This window comes from Microcaecilia unicolor, chromosome 10, assembly GCF_901765095.1.
Source record: "Microcaecilia unicolor chromosome 10, aMicUni1.1, whole genome shotgun sequence".
Lineage (NCBI taxonomy): Eukaryota > Metazoa > Chordata > Amphibia > Gymnophiona > Siphonopidae > Microcaecilia > Microcaecilia unicolor.
Genome location: NC_044040.1, coordinates 179556072 through 179576666, shown reverse-complemented (window position 1 = coordinate 179576666; position 20595 = coordinate 179556072). Strand labels below are relative to the sequence as shown.

Below are 20595 nucleotides of genomic sequence, written 5' to 3'. Positions count from 1 at the left end.
TTGAGCAAACCCTGTGTGTCTAGGGAATGGTAATTTCTATTGGGTTTAGCATCCCCAACCATTTTGAAAAGTTTACTCCTATGTCTCCACCTATCCAGTCTTGCCCAATTTCTCTCACTCTCCTCAGCCCATAGCCTTTTTCTCTTCAGCCCTCCGCCTTTATCCAGTATTGCCCCATATCTCTGTCATTCTCTCTCTCTCTCCTTCCCCTCTCATCTAGTTTTGCCTCGTTTCTCTGCCCCTCCTCACCTATTTCTTTCTCCCCCAGCCCATAGCCTCTATCTCTCCCCCTCCTTTTATTCTGACACCTAGATTAGGCGCAGAGTGGATGTATTGTATAACAACGTGCAAAGATTTTAGAAATGCCCACACCCCTTTTTCAACTATGCGACTTAGAATTTAAGTGCGTCACATTACAGAATACACTAGCGAGTTGTGCTCGTAAATCTTAATGAATGCCAATTCTGATAATTGCTTCAGAGACAATTACCCTTTCCTCAAGAACTTCATTAAAGATTGAATCAAACTCCAGAGTATTGAGAATAACATTAGATTCTAACCTCACTTATAAGTACCAGATTAATGTTCTAGTAAGGAATTATTTTCCCCCATCTAAATAAATTATGAGCTATAAAATCCTCTTTGAGCCCATCTGGTTTTAGAACTATTGCACAGGCAATTCTGATCCCTCTACTCAATTATTGCAATTTACTGTATCCTGACTGGATGGATCATACAGGTCTTTCTCTGCCGTCATCTACTATGTTACTATCAGGCTTATTTTCGAAAGAGAAGGGCACCCATCTTTCAACACAAATCGGGAGATGGGCGTCCTTCTCCCAGGGTCACCCAAATCGGCATAATCGAAAGCCGATTTTGGGCATCCTCAACTGCTTTCCGTCGTGGGGTGACCAAAGTTCACGGGGCGTGTGTCAGAAGCATAGCAAAGGTGGGACTGGGGCATGCCTAACACATGGGCGTCCTCGACCGATAATGGAAAAAAGAAGGGCGTCCCTGATGAGTACTTGGACGACTTTACTTGGTCCATTTTTTCTTACGACCAAGCCTCAAAAAGGTGCCTGAACTGACCAGTGGTCACTAACCCCCTCCCACCCTAAAAAAAACTTTTAAAATATTTTTTGCCAGCCTCTATGTCAGACTCAAATGTCATACCCAGCTCCCTGACAGCAGTATGCAGGTCCCTGGAGCAGTTTTAGTGGGTGCAGTGCACTTCAGGCAGGCGGACCCAGGCCCATCCCCCCCACCTGTAACACTTGTGCTGGTAAATGGGAGCCCTTCAAAACCTACCCGAAACCCACTGTACCCACATGTAGGTGCCCTCCTTCACCTGTAACGGCTATGGCAGTGTTGTACAGTTGTGGGTAGTGGGTTTTGGGGGGGGGGGGTTGGGGGCTCAGCATCCAAGGTAAGAGAGCTATGCACCTGGGAGCAATTTCTGAAGTCCACTGTAGTGCCCCCTAGGGTGCCCGGTTGGTGTCCTGGCATGTCAGGGGGAGCAGTGTACTATGAATGCTGGTTCCTCCCACAACCAAATGGCTTGGATTTGGTCGTTTCTGAGATGGGCATCCTTGGTTTCCATTATCTGCTACTACTACTACTACTACTACTTATCATATCTATAGCACTACTAGACGTACACAGTGCTATACACTTGAACATGAAGAGACAGTCCTGCTCGACAGAGCTTACAATCTAATTAGGTCAGACAAACAAGAGATAAGGGAATATTAAAGTGAGGATGATAAAATAAGGGTTCTGAACAAGTGAATAAGGATTAGGAGTTAAAAGCAGCATCAAAAAGGTGGGCTTTTAGCTTAGATTTGAAGACGGCCAGAGATGGAGCTTGACTTACCGGCTCAGGAAGGCTATTCCAGGCATATGGTGCAGCAAGATAAAAGGAACGGAGTCTGGAGTTAGAAGAAAATCTGGGGACGACCATCTCTAAGGATGACCATCTTTAAGGTCGACCTAAATTTTGCGATTTGGGCGTCCCCGACCGTATTATCGAAACGACTTCCTGCAAAGACTTCCTCAGGAAAACCTGGGCGTCCCTTTCAATTATGCCCCTCCATGTTACTAATATTAGCAAATAGCAGTTGAACCATTTATAGCTTGTGCAAAACTTCTGCTCACTTGATATTTGGCTTGAGAAAGTATAACAAGGCTAGTCCTTTATTATAGCAACTACATTGGCTAAAAATATAAGTGCGTATTAAATTTAAAATCGCATGCCAAGTTCATAAAAGTGTTTATGGGAAGAATTTTATTATGGTGGGACTATTGCTACCACCTGTGGGTGCTAGAGAGCACTTAAGAAGCTTGGAAAATTTGATGCTTGATATCCCTGTTGTACGGAATTTGAAGTTGAAATCAGTTTGGGAACATTTTTTCACTTCCAGGGTCCAAAGGTTTGGAATACTATTCCAGTTTCTATACGGACAATAGTTAATTATATTCTATTTCAGAAAGTATTAAAATCTTATCTGTGTAACTAACTGTATATTAGTAGTCTATTGTATTAATGTCAGTCATGTCCATCTAGGATATTCTGTTGCTTGTAAACCACCTTGAAGACCCTATTAGAGACGGTATAGAAGTATCGAAATAGAATAGAATAGAACCAGCTCTGGTTAGCTAGTTAACCAATTAAATTATGTGCGTTGCTATAGAATACGTTTCAATTTCTGCATGAAAATTAAGGCACCTTGTATAGAATCCCGGGGTATATGTACAGAATGTATCTGTTTAGTAAAATGAGGAACCAGGGCATTCCATAAGTGGGGCCAAAATTTATCCATACAGCAGCGGTATTCAGAGATTCAGCTGCTGTGCAGATAATTATATCTGTTTAGTGGAACTCTAACAAATAGCAGACCTGATTTAAATTTAAGACTGCTTATTCAGTCCTCTGACTTAAACAGACAAGTCTACCAAATATCGGGCTTAAAGACAGGTAGCCATTTATTTATATGAGGCAATTGCAGCATCCGTGACTTGAAATAGAGGCCCTTCCTATCTCTGAAACTGTGTTATCTCACAAATGACATGTAATGCCCCATCTATAATGCATAACTGCATTGGCAGCTGCTAGCACACCTTTGTAAACAGGGGCCTAAGTTTGCTCTGGTTTTACAGTTTGCATTGCTATCAAGTTAGAATACAAATTGACTGTTTGAAGAAGGATTTGAACTGCCTGTTGCAGAATATTTAGTAAATGTTTGGTTATTTTGCATAAGTCTCTGGACTGGATTCTTTTCTTTGAGCGAGAGTGAAATTTACTTACTCCCAGACTGATAAAGAAAAGAGACTAGAGAGTAAGAAGAAATAAAGCCCTACAGCCTTCTGAATCTTTATCCGGCCCCAGCATGCACCCAAGTTCAGTGTGTGTGTGTGTGTGTGTGTGACTAGAAAAGCAGCAGCACTTTGGAAGAAGGATTTTGGTTGTGTTTCTTTGTGGCCCTAGTCTAGGGTTAACAATACACAGTAGGGGAACTACCGCTCAAAAAATCCAAAATATCAAACAAGAAAAGAGCGGGTTTATATGAATGGGAACCCTGTTCAAAAACAGTGATAAGGAAAAGTGGAAAGGACCTCAGATAAGTGACATACAGCAATAATGCTGAACAAGTTGTGCTCTACATGAACGTCACTACAAATCAATCACTGGTCACTTTCTCACCATCCTCCTATGTGCTCAAATTTTGTAACAAACAAATCAAATATTAAATATCAAAAGCTACATTGCCCATAATGTTAAACATCACTTAGCTGCAAAGCGGTCGCCATCGGGCTTCCCTGCCCAACGGACCCGTTTCACCACCACAGGGCTTCTTCAGGGGCAAACGGGGGGACCCTCAGCATGACCGTACTTTGACAACTGGACAATCTTGCAGACTACCTTCCAGACTACTAACTCTGAGTGTGGAAGCAAAAAATAGCATAGGGTTACCATATTTTGTCCCCCAAAAAGGAGGACACATGCCCCGCCCCTTTCACACCCCACCTCGCCCCCTTTCACACCCCGCCCTGCCCCCTTTGATGCCCTCGCTCCGCCCCCTGTCACATTTTCCCCTCCCCCCTGTCACACACCCTGTCACTCCCCCTCCCCGTCACCCCCCTCCCCTTATCTTACTACTGCCCTGGTGGTCTAGTGACCTCTTCGGGGCAGGAAAGAGCCCCCTCTTTCCTGGCCAGAGCGCTGCCCTGCATGCATCCTTCCTGTTCGTGATCCCGGCGCCGATTCAAAATGGCCACCGAGAGTTGAAGTCTTGCGAGGTCACTTCAACTCTCGGCGGCCATTTTGAATCGGCACCGAGATCATGAACAGGAAGGATGCATGCAGGGCATGTCCAGGTAAATCCGGACATATGGTAACCCTACCATGGTCTGAGGTGCTGACCCACGATGAGCTAGCTGGTGCCTTGACTGTGATGAGACCAGGGTTACGTGATACATACCCGGGAAATCAAACAGCTTATATTTCCACTAATCTCTACTGTTAACAGGTGGGACAAATAGTTATGGGGGAGGGATATTGTATTAAAACATTGATGGGATAGTTCTATTACGGGCAGTGAGCCTGAGGCTCACCCCACAACTGGTGCACCATTCAGAGTCCGCTGCCCTCAATCAGCAAAGCACAACAGTAGGCAGCTGCATTTTGAACCACCAGCACCAGCACAAGCACATGAGAACTGAGGATTCCTGCAAAGCCAGCATCAGAGTTGCAAAATTCTACTGCTAACTGCCATGCTTTTCTAAGTGGGGGCAGCAGATTCTGGATGTCTTCAGCGGGCAGGGTTTGGGGATCCCCGCCAACTAAGGCATTTTAATTGTTTGGTGGGGAATGGGGGAGGGATGAGGAAATGAGTGCCCACCCATGTTACCTGTTGACACCCCCCCAAAAATTCCCTTTTGGCTATGCCACTGGTTATGGGATGGGAGCTCTGTAATTAAAGAAACTATGGTGTGTATTTATTAACAACCATAAAAATTGCATTTTCAGTGCAGAGGGGCTAATTTCTCCCTGTCTCCTGGCCATCCAAATTGTCTAGCACCTGGAAAACGCCCTTTCCATACCATCATCCCTTCTATGGCTACTGCAGAGGATACTGAGGACCTTCTGTGTTCTTTCGGAGTGATGGGCGGCTTCATGCAGCCTCAAGGGCATGTGCAGGTAATGTAGGAGCTTCTCTAGTGCAGGCTGACAGATGTTACATTACTCCTGTGGGTACTTGTCGGCTTAGAATCTTTGGTAGCCATAATTAAAATCTGTTAATGAAACAGCCATAGAACATGCTGAACGCTTGTCAATAATCCTGAATCCTAGGAGAGCGATGGACCATTTCTTTACTGCTCTTGCTGTTTGCAGTGTGATGTGATGTTTGTGCCATGGTGAGAGTGCAATGCACTGAGTCTCTGTCCCTGAGAATTAGCCATAAATTATATCACCTCAACCGACATTGAGATATAAAACAATATTGGGTTAATGTACTGGCACTGTAATCAGATAAGGAGGTCAGAACTGGAACTTATCTGGATGGTGGCAATATTTAGTCTGCCATTTGGATAACCTAGGACAGACTTTTGTCATGATACATGCAGTGGGAGGAGTGACCTAGTGGTTAGAGCACTGGTCTTAACATCCAGAAGTACCCAGTTCAAATCCCACTGCTGCTCCTTGTGAGCTTGCAGAAATCACTTAACCCCCCCCCCCCCCATTGCCTTAGGTACAAGCTTAGCTCAGGAGCCCTCCAGAGACAGGGAAATACCCAGTATGCCTGAATGTAACTCACCTTGAGTTACTACTGAAGAAGATGAGAGCAAAATCCAAAATAAAAAAAATATTGTTAATATCCAAATTGCCCTTCTGTTAGAAACCTCTCCACCTACTTTTAAGGCTCAACTTAAGGCATATCTATTTGCCATGGCCTTTGACCCTTGCCATACTTCACCTGTCAGCCTGGTTGTGGCCACATGATGGCGCTCTCCCTGCTTTTGTCTATGGCTTCTATGAAATTCCTTCCTTTCCACCCCTGTTATTAGTTATTGATTCTTGTATTGCGAACCACTTTGGTAGATTTTCTCTTAGGCGGTATATCAAGCTGTTAATAAACTTGAAGCTGATGTTCTGAGACTGCCTTATATCTGCCACCCTCTGCCCTGGCACTATGACCATAGGAGGCAATTCTAGAATTTGGCACCTCGCTGTAAGCGCTACAATGGGGCATGCTGAGCACCAATTCTCTATCAGTACATAGGTGCACCCAGGGGCGGCCCAAGGCAGTATGCTGCCTGAGGCAAGGAATGAGTTTCCGCCCCAACTCCTCCTCTGCCGCCCCCTGCCAGTATCTGACATTCCCCTCTTCTGTTCGTTTTCCAACCCACTTCTTTGAACTTACTTTTTTATTTTGTTTTTTAAAAGGCGGTGGTGGTGACTGCGGCTATTCTCATAGGCTGCCATTGGTCCCAGCCCCTTCTCTCTACTTGTACCTCGGAGGAGGGCTGTAGAGAGAAGGAGCCGGGTCTGGCAGCAGGGCAACCTAAGGGAATCGCTGCTGCCACTGTCGCCACCGCCTTTTAAAAAACAACAAAATAAAAAAAGGTAAGTTCGGGGAAGGGGGGTTGGAGAAGGAAAGAAAGGGGGGGTGATGCCACCTCGGAAGAGTGCCGCCTGAGGCCCCCGCCTCAGGTGGCCTAATGGTAGGACCACCACTGGGCATGCCTCAGTCATTTTAGAATACTAGCACAAAGCTTTATTGGTGTGCCAAAATTTAGGTGCGACCACTTACGCTATATCAGTGGCAGGTGTAAATGGCCATGCGTAAGTGCACCAAAGAACGCACATAACTGATAGTATTCTGAAAGTTATGCAGCCCCTTGCATTTCCATGCATTTAACATCACCACCAATTTAAAGTGCCTTACACGTGCATAAGTGGCGCATAACTCTAAGCACACGCTTATAGAATTACCTCCATAGCGCAGAAGCAATCTGTAAAGATTTTCAGAGGCACTATCCGGATACTGACTCTGCATACATGGAGGAGTGGCCTAGTGGTTAGAGCACCAGTCCTGCAATCCAGAGGTGGCCAGTTCAAATCCCACTGCTGCTCCTTGTGATCTTGGCAAGTCACTTAACCCTCCATTACCTCAGGTACAAACTTAGATTGTGAGCCCTCTTGGGATAGAGAAATATCCAGAGTACCTGAATGCAACTCACCTTGAGCTACTACTGAAAAAGGTGTGAGCAAAAAATAAATAAATAAAAATACCCAATCACAGGTGCTGTTAGTTGGATAAGTGCTATTGAATAATGATCTATGTAATTATTTGCAAAATGCTTTTTGTTTCCAAGTAGTTGGACTTTGCTTTACATCAAATTCTTTAGTGCTAAAGGCTGTCAGATTTTCATAGACCAAGACACAAAAATATTTTTATATGCTGGGGGACATTCTTTTTCTGTGCCTTATGGGTGCTGAGTAGCAGAACTCTGCAAGGAGGCCAACTTGCCCCCCCCCCCCCAACCCCATTGCTCTGCCTGCCCCCTCCAGTCCTCATGGCACAGACTCACCTTGCTCTTCCCCCCCCCCTCCATTTCCATGGCACAATCTCACCTCTCTCTGCTCCCCCCAACCTCGCTGCACACTCACCTTGTCTGTCCCAGTCACCCAATCACCATGACACACACTCGACCAACATCTCCCCAGTCTTTCTGCCCCTCTTCCACAGAGATCATGCAGATAGAGGAGCAGGATGTGAGCAACCACATATCAGGCCGCTTCCTCCTCCTTGTGTGGCTTAGACCCGACTGTTTATGTGAACCATGCAGGCAGTGGTGTGCTGTTAAATGTAACAACAGGCTTTCTGACAAAAGAAAAACCCCCCACAAAAACCCACCTGTAGATATGTATGCAACTTGTCCTCTTCGCTGTCCCTCTCATCCACGCAGCTTGTCTTCTCCCTCACACATCATGTTTCTCAAAACCCCCTCCCCCTACTGCCTCCCGCTCCCTGCTCCTACCTTACACAGCCATGGTAGTCCAGTGGTCAACTGGTGCAGGAGCGATCCGCCTACGCTCCTGCCCAAGCAGTCTCCACTCTCCTCCATACTGAAAATGGCTGCTATGAATTCCCACAGCAATCTCGCGAGACTTTTGCAAGTTCCCGTGGCAATCTCGCGAGTCTGCTGCTGAAACTTATGGCAGACACTTTCAGTATGGAGGAGAGTGGAGATTGCATGGGCAGGAGCTTAGGAGGATCGCTCCTGCCCCAGCTGATTAGTGCAACAACTGGCTCGCAAAATTTTGAGAAAAAACAATAACCGGCTCGCATGAGCCAGTGCAATCCTGCTCCAGCACACCACTGCACGCGGGCCTCCATATAGTCCTGCAGTTCACATAAGTAGTCAGGGCTGGCAGAGGAGGAGGAAGTTGCCCGATGTGCAGTGGTTCACTTCTTGCTTCTCTATCCGCTCGATCTCTGCAAATGAGGGGGAGAGTCTGAGAAGAGGCCTGATGCTGGTTGAGTGTGTGTCACGGTGATTGGGTGAGGGGGACAGAGCAAGATGAGTGTGCCATGGAGTTGGGGGAGGGGGCAGAGCGAGGTGAGTCTGTGCCATGAGGATTGGAAGGGGTAGGCAGAGCAAGGTGAAAATATGCAATGGTTCGGGGCAGGCAGATCCAAGGTGAGAGTGTGCCATAGGGTTTGGGGGGGGGGGGGGGGAAGCTGAAAGTGTATCATGGGAATGGGAGGGGGACAGAGAAAACTGACTGTACCATGGGGATTGGGAGGGCCAGAGAATGTTGAGAATGCCATGGGGGTGGGGAAGGGGGCAGTGAAAACAGAGTCTGCACCATGGAGGCATGGGGGGACAGAGAAAACTGAGATTGTGCCATGGGGGTAGGGTGGGAAGAGATCAAGTTTAAGGGTGTGCCAGATATACAATGATAGCTGGAGAGGGGAGGAGGAAGAATGAGAGGTGGGGGTGTGTGCCAGGAGGAAGGAAGAATAAGAGGTGGGGGTATTGCACGTAGGAGAAGACTTTGGGAGCAGACAGAATTAGGGGTCTTGCTGGGGAGTTAGAGGGAGGAGAACTGCAGCTTGAGTGAGAGATGGAACTTGGAAGACTGGAGCCTGAGGAGGGAAAAGGCAGGAGGGGGTGGCCTAATGACTGGGGAATTTTGAGCAAAAACTCTACAAATAAACAATGCCAAATTTTGCAGAGTTTTAAAATATCGTGCCCAGAATTTTCAAAACATTTGTGCAGAATTCCCCCATGAGTAAGATAAGGTGAAGAGGGATGAAATAGGCCAGAACACATCTTAAAGAACAGCAAGGCAACACCTCCGTGGGGCACGTGTTTGGAGCAGCCCCCCGACATTAATGGCCCTATGATCAAGATACTTCGAGTATCACCCGATGTTTCAGTTTTTGGAAAGATACAATGTGAATTCAAATTATGGCATTATTGGATTCTGACTGTAACCATGTTCTATTTTATTGTTAAAATAGGTGCTTTTAAATATGGCTGAGTTTGGGATGAATCCCCAGCAAGCTGTTGATGCGCCACGCTTCTGTGTGGAATATGCCATAAGAGGTAAATAGTTCCTTTCCAAACTAAATTAATGCTCACTCTGAATTGAAGTTGGGAAACAGAAAAGAGATCCTGCCTCCACCAAATCAATCTAAAATGTGTACACAGTTACTAGCAGGTCAGAATTCAGACCGTGACAGTCAGCATTTTATAAAATGCCAACCACCGTGGACTTTCTGTACTCGGATATTCAGTGCCAAGCCACACCTGCATATTGACGCTGAATATTCGGGTACAGGGGTGAATTCTATCTATGGTGCTGAAAAAATTGGCAAAGAGCAAAGCGCTATTCTATAAGCCGAGCTTAAAGTTAGGTGCAGTTTATAGAATAGTGCTTACACCTGGGAATTGTGCCTAACTTTAGGCGCAGCCATTGCACCAACTGAAACGTGATGCAAATCTTTGTGCCTAAATTAGGCATGTTCCCCCTTATTCTATAGCTATTCATGTTCATTTTAGTAATGCCCCAGTTCTGCCCATAAGCCTCCCATTTCTGCACCCCTTCTTTGAACTCATGTGTAAAATTTAGACATGGATCCTGCCCTAAATTTACATGTGATTATCCCAATTCAATCTAATTAGTGCCAATAATTGCTCGTTAAAAAGCCAATTGTTGGTGCTAATTAGTTCATTATTCACTAAAATTGTGGGTTCAAATTGACGTGTACCCATGCACGCAATTTGTAGTGACTTTTATAGAATTAGGGAGATAATGTGACCCTTTGCACTTAACTGGATACTGGTGATATCCAGGTCAGTACACGGATAACTACCAGGATAAAGTTAGGACAACCTTTTTTTTTTGTCCTAATGGCTGTCCTAACTTTATCTAGATACCCAGTTACCAAAGTGAATGTTGCTGCTAACCAAGTAATGCCTGGCTTTGCCCAGACTGCACCCTCGGACAGCCCTGAAAGTTCAAGTTCAAGTTTATTAAAATTTTCTATCCCACACATAGGAATTCCATCTAGGTGGTTTACAATATAAAATGAAAAGAGGTAGACAATTTCCAGACAAAAACCTATTATATACATTAGGAAAGGAGGGAGAACACTTTTATGATAGTAAAATAGGGATAGGTAAAAATGAAAAGTATTCCACACTGCCTTTCAGCTCTGCAGCGATCTTACCGGATTTCAGGAGTAAGAGTATATGCTGCTTCGGCTAAGAAAGCAAATAAAATATTAGGTATTATTAGGAAAGGGATAGAAAACAAAAATGAGGACGTTATAATGCCTTTCTTTCGGTCCGTGGTGTGATTACACCTCGAATATTGTGTTCAATTTTGGTTGCTGCATCTCAAAAAAGATATAATGGAATTAGAAAAGGTACATAGAAGGGTGATGAAAATGACAAAGGGGATGGGATGACTTCCCTATGAGGAAAGGCTGGGGCTCTTCAGCTTGGAAAAAAGACGGCTGAGGGGAGATATGATAGAGGTCTATAAAATAATGAGTGGAGTGGAACAGGTAGACATGAATCGTTTGTTTACTCTTTCCAAAAATACTAGGACTAGGGGGCATGCAATGAAGCTACAAAGTAGTAAATTTACTATGAATCGGAGAAAAGTTTTCTTTACTTAATGTGTAGTTAAACTCTGGAATTCATTGCCAGAGAATGTGTTAAAGACAGTTAGCTTAGTGGGGTTTTAAAAAGGTTTGCACTGCTTCCTAAAGGAAAAGTCCATAGACCATTATTAAAATGGACTTGGGGAAAATTTACTGCTTATTTCTGGGATAAGCAGCATAAAAAGTTTTGTACTTTTTGGGATCTTGCCAGGTATTTGTGACCTGGATTGGCCACTGTTGGAAACAGGATGCTGGGCTTCACGGACCTTTGGTCTGTCCCAGTGTGGCAATACTTATGTACTTAAAAGAAATGTTATAAGGTCAGTTTTAAACGTGTCAAGGGACTGAGAATGTCTCAAGTCATTTGACAAGGAATTCCAGAGTTCTGGGGCCTGTACTGAAAAAACGGCATGCCTAACCTGTTCATGATGGATCTCTGTGTAAGATGGCACATTGAGTTGATGAAATTGTGCAGATCTAAGGGCTCTAGGCAGATAGTGTTAAAGTGGCCTTTCCAGCTTTTCAGCGGCAATATCTAGGAAAGTGCTGATTTGTCCAATTAAGAGTCATTACTATCCAGATAATCCCACCGAATATTGGACCCAGTGTGTCTCTTGGCTAATATGGAATCAGGAATCAACAACGTCAGCAACTTCCCAAAGATGGTAAAATCTTCTTCTTTATGGTTCTCAGTATGACCTTGCTACAGGGACATACTGCCTTATTAAAATTGCCAACAGGATTCTATAGAAGTGTCAGAAAGCAAGAATGAACATCCTAAATATTATTATTATTATTTATTTGGATTTTGCTCACACCTTTTTCATTAGCAGCTCAAGGTCAGTTACATTTATGTACACTGGGTATTTCTCTGTCCCTGGAGGGCTCACAATCTAAGTTTGTACCTGAGGCAATGGAGGGTTAAGTGACTTGCCCAAGATCACAAGGAGCAGCTTTATGCAGTTAAAGGTTAAATATAATACAGAATGTGAGAACGGTCATCTATGACCCCAGCATTCATAGTAGATTCAGGGAAGGCAAGAGGAAAAGTCTCAACAGAGAAAAAGGTATCGAAAAGCTGGGGAATTCCAGGGAAACAGAAAATAAACAAATATGGCACTGGTAGGGTTCAGTAGCAGGGAACAGGAGTGTATTCAAGTGGTACCTACTGAGAAACAAAAGGAGAATTGATTAGAACAGAAGAGAACAGCACTGAATAGGCCCAGAATGCCTTTTCCAAACTGATTAACTTTCTGCCAGACATCAAAATGTCCAGCCAATAGTTTCACGTTTACTGGCCCCAATTAACATAAAGATTGATGTGATCAACTCCATTAACAGGGTGAATCATTTTGAATTTCAACCTTTGTATTCCCTGCAGAAGATGTTTGGCGGTTGTTTGTAGAAGATGGCATTTCTGAGGAAGCGGCAGAAGATTTGAAAGCTAGAGGTCACGTGGTCCAGTGGCCAGTAACTGGATTTGAGAGGAGCAAATTCGGACGTGCCCAGATCATTACAAATGGAGCCTGGTGGGAGTCCTGGTGTCCCCCAATGACTAATAAGATTTGTGGTACGCTGTGGGCAGGATCAGATCCTCGAGGAGATGGATGTGCTATGGGCTATTAACGTGGTGGATATGATATGATTAAGACTCTGATTTTCACTTATAATGAATCAAACAGTCCCAATGAAGATTTTCTGGTTATAATGAAAAAGGCCTAAAAAAAATCATGCCCACCGCTTACTTGATATGAAGCAGCAGCATCCAAATATCCTTGTTCTTCTGGTGACATTGTCTCACTGTTGTTGGGGTGGAGATTGGAGGTGTGAGGGAGATTTATGAACAGTACCTGGGACACTTATGAGTCCCTTCATGCGCTCATATACTAATAAGTTGCGTAGCCAATCTCCAGATGCTGCAAACTCATCCAGACAATTGAGGGACAAAGAGCATGTTTCAAAGCAGTGTGTTCACCTGCAAGAAGAGTGGTATGGTTTCTGGGAGCTGTAGGCTTTTTTTGTGAGCTACAGCCTAAATTTCAGCAGTGGTCTGATGAGCCAATTAACATTGTAGATATTTGCAGAACCAGTGAGACAGTTTGTACTATAACAAGTCGGAAACGGATCTTTGATCGCTGGTACATGACTTAATTTGGTTTCGGACAGTGGTGTAGTCAGAGGGGGGGGACGACGACATATTTTGGCCCACCTCCCCACTGCCCCCTCCCGCCGCCACCTCCTCACATACCTTGGCTGGCGGGGATCCCCAACCTCCGCCAGCTGAATCATTTTCCCACCACTGGTCTCTGCCGCATTGCCTGCCCTGCTATTTCCCTCATGGCGCATGTATGCTCGTTGTAGTGAAACTGCGCACGTGCGACACTTAGCGCATGCTCAATTTTATTAAAACAACCGTGCACATGACGTGAGTAGAAGAGCAGGGCAGGCAATGTGGCAGAGACCAGTACTGGACAAATGCCTCAGCTGGTGGGGTCCCCAATCCCAATGAGCCACACCAGGGACCCCAGAGCCAATTTGGGAGGGCCCAGGCCCCCATGGCCCCTATAGCTATGCCACTGGTTTGGGAATAGCACCATATAAAAATAAAGATATGAAAGACAATTCTATAAGCTGGTGCCTAAAGTTAGGTGCCAGTGGTGCAGCCAGTTTATAAAACAGTAGTGCTTACATGGAGTTGAGGAGCAGGGCCGCCAAGGGGTGGGGGCAAAATTCCCCAGGCCCATCCTCCAAGGTGCCAGCAAACTTCTTCCTACTGCCTGCTTCCAGGTCTGTCCTCCCCTGATCCTGCATGCAGCCCAGGACCCAGATAATTGATATCGCGTTCGTGCAGTCATCTGGGTCCTGACTCCCTGCACGGACAGCAGCAGGAGAGGACAGACTGTGGGAGCAGGCACACAGGAACCGGCTTGCCAGGCACCCCCTTGGAGGCAAAGACAGAAAGGTAAGGGGGTGGTTGGGTGGGAGTGCAGTGCAAGTAGTGAGGTGACGTGAGTGTGTGTGGGGGGGGGGGGGGGGGGCTTGCGGCGGTCTGGCTCTGCCTCTTGCCCAGCTATGTCTCTCAGCAGACCTGTGAGAGAGTAGCCTAGTGGTTTGTGCAGCAGCCTGAGAACCTGGGAACCTAGGTTCAATTCCCACTGCAGCTCCTTGTGACTCTGGACAAGTCACCTAACTCTCCATTGCCCCAGGTACAAAATAAGTACCTGTATATAATATGTAAACCGATTTGATTGTAACCACAGAAAGGCAGTATATCAAGTTCCAACCCTTTTCCTTTACATGCATGATTGGTGCCAATAATTGACAGTTAACACACATAAACACAGGGATTCTATAAACAGTGCAACCACCAGGGAGCATATGCATGAGCACATTGCCAAACAACACACTCAATTTATGTAATGCTGTCAGTTGTGTGTATTACATGGTGCACTTGTGCCAGCCATTGACCTGTCATTGGGATAATGTGGGAAATAAATAAATACCTACCTTTTGGTTTACCTATGTAGCTTTGTGCTATAACGGCTTAGGCACACCCTTAAGCCGTTATAGAATAGCGCTGTGGTTTTTGTCAGCGCTGATATTTTAGGTGCCATTTATAGAATTTGGTCCTTTATGTGCAATTAAAAATCTGCCCCCCCCCCCAAATTGTTAAATTGTAGCATGAACTGCTGTTAGTGATCTGTAACCTGTCATTAAAATTGTCCGTAGTACCTGAAGATTGGAGGGTGGCCAATGTAACGCCAATTTTTAAAAACAATTCCAGGGATTATCTGGAAAATTATAGACCAGTAAGCCTGACGTCAGTGCCGGGCAAAATAGTGGAAACTATTATAAAGAATAAAATTACTGAACACATGGACAAACATGGTTTAATGTGACAGATTCAGCATGGGTTCAGCCAAGGGGAGGCTTGCCTCACCAATTTGAATAAACATGTCAATAAATGTGAGCCGGTTGATGTAATATATCTAGATTTTCAGAGAAGGCTTTTGACAAAGTTCCTCATGAGAGACTCCTGAGAAAATTAGAGTCACGGGATAGGAGGCAGTGTTCTGTTGTGGATTAGGAACTGGTTATTGAACAGGGGGTAGGGTTAAATGGCCATTTTTCTCAATCGAGGAGGGTGAATAGTGGAGTGCAGAAGGGATCTATACTAGGACTGGTGCTGTTTACATATTTATAAATGATCTGGAAATCGGAACAAGAAGTGAGGTGATTAAATTTGCAGGCAACACAAAACTTTTCAAAGTTGTTAAAACAAATGCGGAATATGAAAGATTGCAGGAAGACCTATGAGATTTAATGTGGACAAATGCAAAGTGATGCACATTGGGAAGAATATTCCAAATCATAGTTACCTGATGCTAGAAAGTCCACCTTGGGAGTCAGCACCCAAGAAAAATGTCTAGGTGTCTGTAGACAATACACTGAAATTTTCAACCCAGTGTGCAGTGGCAGCCAAAAAGCAAACAGGATGCTAGGAATTATTAGTAAAGGGATGCAAAGTAAGACCAAGAATATTATAATGCCTCTGTATTGCTCCATGGTATGACCCCACCTTGAGTATTGCGTTCAATTCTGGTCGTCATAGCTCAAAAAAAGATATAGTGGAAATAGAAAAGATTCAAAAAAGAGCGACCAAAATGATAAAGGGGATGGAACTCCTCCTATATAAGGAAAGACTAAAGAGGTTAAGGCTCTTCAACATGGAAAAGAGATGGTTGGGGGGGGGGGGGGGGAGAGAGATGATAGATGTCTACAAAATACTTAGTGGTATAGAATGAGTAAAAGTAAATTGATTATTTACTTTTTCAAAAAGTACAATGACTAAGGGACACTCAATGAAGTTACATGGAAATACTTTAAAAACAAATAGGAGGAAATATTTTTTCACTCAACAAATAGTTAAGCTCTGAAACTCATTTCCAGAGGATATGGTAACAGTGGTTAGCATATCTGGGTTTAAAAAATGTCTGCACAGTCACAAAAGAGAGGGTAATACAGCATACAAGTATACAACACAGCAGTGGCGTTCCTAGGGCGGCTGACACCCGGGGCGGATCGCCGATGCGCCCCTCCCAGCGAAATGACACCTCTCCCCCCCCAGCGAAACAACACTTCCCCCCCCCCCCCCCGGGTGCATTTTTACCTGCTGGGGAGGGGGGGGGGGTGCCGCGCGCCTGTCGGCTTTGCTTGTTCCATACTCCCTCTGCCCCGGAACAGGAAGTAACCTGTTCCAGGGCAGAGGGAGCACGGAACGAGCGGAGCCGACAGGTGCGTGGTACCCCCCAGCGGCATGCACCCGGGGCGGACCGCACCCACCTCCCCCCTTAGGAACGCCACTGCAACACAGACCAAAAAAAGCAACACTGGGCCTTCAAGATAGAGATAATAGCCATCCTTTTTCAGAATAAAGGATGGCTATTATCTCTATCTTGAAGGCCCAGTGTTGCTTTTTTTTTTTGGTCTGTGTTTAAATAATGTCTGGACACGTTCCTGGAGGAAAAGTCAGCTATTGAGATAATGGGGAAGCCACTGCTTGCCCTGGGATTGGTAGCATGGAATGTTGCTACTATTTGGGTTTCTGCCAGATACTTGTAACCTGGATTGGCCACTGTTGGAAACAGACTATTCTTCTGTTCTTATTTGCCTCCTAAATAGTGTGACGGCAGAAGATAATGTCATCATTCATTGTAGAATGATGATTAAAGATGGAGTTATGTATATATACTTTTTAAAAATTTGCAACTTAATTTTTATGTTAAAGTACTTTGAGCTAATTCCTAATTTTTAAGTTTATTTAAGGCTCTTTTGGGATTCACTATTTTCCTCAAATACAGCCTTAATTCTGCAGCCAGGTGATGAAGTTAAAGACATGGAATTATCTGATACATAAATGTACCATTACAAGCAGATGTAGTGAGCTCATGTTTGTTAGGTGCTTACCGAGAAATGGACAAGTCCATTCACATACCTTTGAAATGGACAAAAAGTTTGGAGATGTGTATTGCCCTTCATTAGGCAACTTTAACTGTCATTTCTGCCTCTTGTTTGACACAACTGTCAGTTGTATATATTGGGAAAGGGTTGGTTAAAGCACTGGGCTCAATTTACCTGCTACTTTGGGCCTCCCTTTGGCTAATAACAGCAGATGTTTGACGTTATAAAATGATTCATTTGGAAGATATTCAGGGCAGAGACAGATTTATTTGGTAGGGCAGGAAAATAATGTGTCCTCGCATCATCTCCAGAGCAGCTGCAGGCAGGTAGGTGGATTCTGGCTTCTGCTGCTGGCCAGGTTTCCCCAGTCAGATAATGAGAAAGAGGCAGCTCTTTGTCTAGTACCATGCGCATCACAGGCATTTAAAAAAGCCACATCTGTTTGTGATTACTTGGTGCAGTTAAAAGCAAAAGGAGTGGAGGAGTGGCCTAGTGGTTAGGGTGGTGGACTTTGGTCCTGGGGAACTGAGGAACTGAGTTTGATTCCCACTTCAGGCACAGGCAGCTCCTTGTGACTCTGGGCAAGTCACTTAACCCTCCATTGCCCCATGTAGGCCGCTTTGAGCCTGTCATGAGTGGGAAAGCGCGGGGTACAAATGTAATAAAAAATAAAATAAATCTACTCTTTGGGATCCTGGTGGGCACTTGGAACCTGCGCATTGGGCTACTGTCAGGCACAAGATGCTGGCAGGGCTGGCTTAACCATTAGGCAAACCACGTAGTTGCCCAGGGAAGCAGCTTCTAAGGGGTGGCAAAGAGCAGCTGTAGTCAAAGCAAAATAATAGGCCTGACACAACACTCAGAGCCAACTACCTGTAATTGTACCTGCAGGGAAAATGGGCGGATTCCAAATTGCCTGTTAACCTCATTACGTATGTCCTATGCTAGTTTAATTATCAAATTCTTGTGGGGGAGGGGGGGGAAGTTAAATGGAGGAGGTGCAAAACTGAAGGTTTTGCCTAGGCCGCATCTAAAACCCCTTCACTGGCCCTGAATGCTGGGCTCAGTGGAGTATTGGTCAGACCCAGTATGGAACATCAAGTATCCTTTTTTTTATTTCTTTCTCAGTGATCAGCATCCTGTTGGAAGGAGGAATGGGTGGCAGTATCTCCAGATGTGCCATTTAGTTTGTTCATGTCTCTCGTGCAGTATCCCTGTACAGACCTCAGAATATATGTTAGTATTTAGCTCACACCTTTTCCCAAGTCAAGTTATATTCAGGTAAAGGAGGCATTTTCCTGTCCCCCTGGAGGGCTCACAATCTAATTGGGTAAATAGGTGAGGTACACAAGTATCTAAATCAGGGGAGCACAAGTTCAGTACGTAAGAGCCACAAAGAGGGCAGGTTTTCAGGATTTGCATACCCTGGGGATAGAATGCCTGCTGATAAATCTCATGTATATTCATTAGTGATATCCTGAAAGCTTGTTGTGTTCTGTCTGTTTACCTGTCTTATCTAGATTGTAAGTTCTTTGAGCAGGGACTGTCTTTTTGTGTATGGTGTACAGCGCTGTGTATGCCTTGTAGCGCTATAGAAATGATAAGTAGTAGTAGTAGTAGACGCTGGTTGAACTGGCATAGCTAAAGCCAGAACTCTACTACTTATCATTTCTATAGCACTACTAGATGTACGCAGCGCTGTACACTTGAACATAAAGAGACAGTCCCTGCTCAACAGAGCTTACAATCTAATTAGGACAGAATGAAATTAGATTTGGTGGGCCTTCTCCACAGGAAGTTCTACAGAATTGGGGGCTAACGTAATAGGCCTGTGTTAGAACAGTGAACTGAGCTTCAGCATACAGAATTCTGATGCAAACACTGAAAAAAATTCCCCTTATGCAGTAAATTACTGACATGTAGGTTACTGTAGTATTAAAAAATGTACTCTGACATTAAAAACAGCACACATCACTGCAGTAATCTGCCATGGTTTCCTGTATCAGGTGAAGGTGTCTCCCTTCCTTAGCAGTGTGTGAGTGGCTCATGCACTGACAAGAAGGGAGACTTTAAAAAGCCCAATAAAAAATCCCTGGCAGTCCCGTTGGGCCCCAGATCCCCACTCCCCAATCCTGCAGACATTCCCTGCTAGCCCAGTGGGCCCTGGACCCCTTGATCCCTACCCTTTCCAACCCCTGACACATCTCTGGTAGCCCAGCGGGCCCCTGATTCCCTCATCTCTTGACACAGCTCTGGATTTGGAAAACAGGAACAGTGCCCACTTGCTCCTGCCTCTGGTGTCGCCATCTTCCAAAATGGCAGGGTCTAACCTCTAGACTACCTAAGGCGGAAAAAAAGACCTCCCTCTCTCTCCCTGGGGCTATTTGGAGTAAGATTAGAATAGGAAAATTAGGAGTAGACCAGTAAGGATAGCACAGCTTACTACTACTACTACTACTACTATTTAGCATTTCTATAGCGCTACAAGGCGTACGCAGCGCTGCACAAACATAGAAGAAAGACAGTCCCTGCTCAAAGAGCTTACAATCTAATAGACAAAAAATAAAAATAAAGTAAGCAAATCAAATCAATTAATGTGAACGGGAAGGAAGAGAGGAGGGTAGGTGGAGGCGAGTGGTTACAAGTGGTTACGAGTCAAAAGCAATGTTAAAGAGGTGGGCTTACTACATCGGCCCCTTGGTGAAATAGAACTGGACTCCTGTTGGAGAAATGAGACTTTGTTTCCCTTTGTATATAACCTAGCTCAGTGCTTCTCAACCCTTTCTTGGAGGCACGCCTAGCAAGTTGAGTTTTCAGGACTACTACACTGGATATGTATGAGATAACTTAGCAGATATTGGAGATCTACTGTATGTAAGTCTATCTCATGTATATTCAGTGTGGTATCTCAGAAAACCTGATTGGCTATGTGTGCCTCCAGAAAAGGGTTGACCTAGCTGCCTTTCATTGATGTGTTCACTGCAGTTATAAGGCCACTGAAGCAGTGCAGTGATTATATACATTATGGTATGAGTAAGGGAAAAGCTGGCTTCACCTGGTGAGGTATCATTGGTGTACTTTACTGGTATAGGAAAACTCTTACTCATGGATGGATAATATAGATTACAGAGATAAGAAAGGGTGGTTTGTAATGTTCTGATACATGCTGCCCTTCTGTGAGCTAGATGCACTAACTACACGCTAAAAGCCCTTCCCTTACCAACCCCCCCCCCCCCCCCCCGGTTGCTGCTTACCGATTTGGAAAACAGCGGGGATGCAAATGAGCTGCTCGCTGTTAGCACATTTGCATGCGATTTCCTTCCAGCTAGTCGGTCAGGTGAGCATGCGCAGAACAGCCATACATTAAGCGTGGCTGCTCTGCGCATGCCACAGATGGCTTCATACACGCAGACAAGCTGCGTGTATAATAGCTGTCTACAGCCTTTGATCC

General features: G+C 44.9%; 1 protein-coding gene across 1 annotated transcript in view; it reads left to right on the top strand.

The window, feature by feature from the left end:
• LOC115478741 (glutathione hydrolase-like YwrD proenzyme) overlaps positions 1-13356 on the top strand; it is a 65850-nt gene extending 52494 nt beyond the window's left edge. The window contains exons 10-12 of the mRNA XM_030216310.1: positions 5027-5197; positions 9534-9618; positions 12565-13356. Coding sequence (XP_030072170.1) covers positions 5027-5197; positions 9534-9618; positions 12565-12809 — 501 coding nt within the window. The 3' untranslated portion in view covers positions 12810-13356. The remainder of the gene's footprint in view (positions 1-5026; positions 5198-9533; positions 9619-12564) is intronic.
• Positions 13357-20595: the final 7239 nt, after the last annotated feature.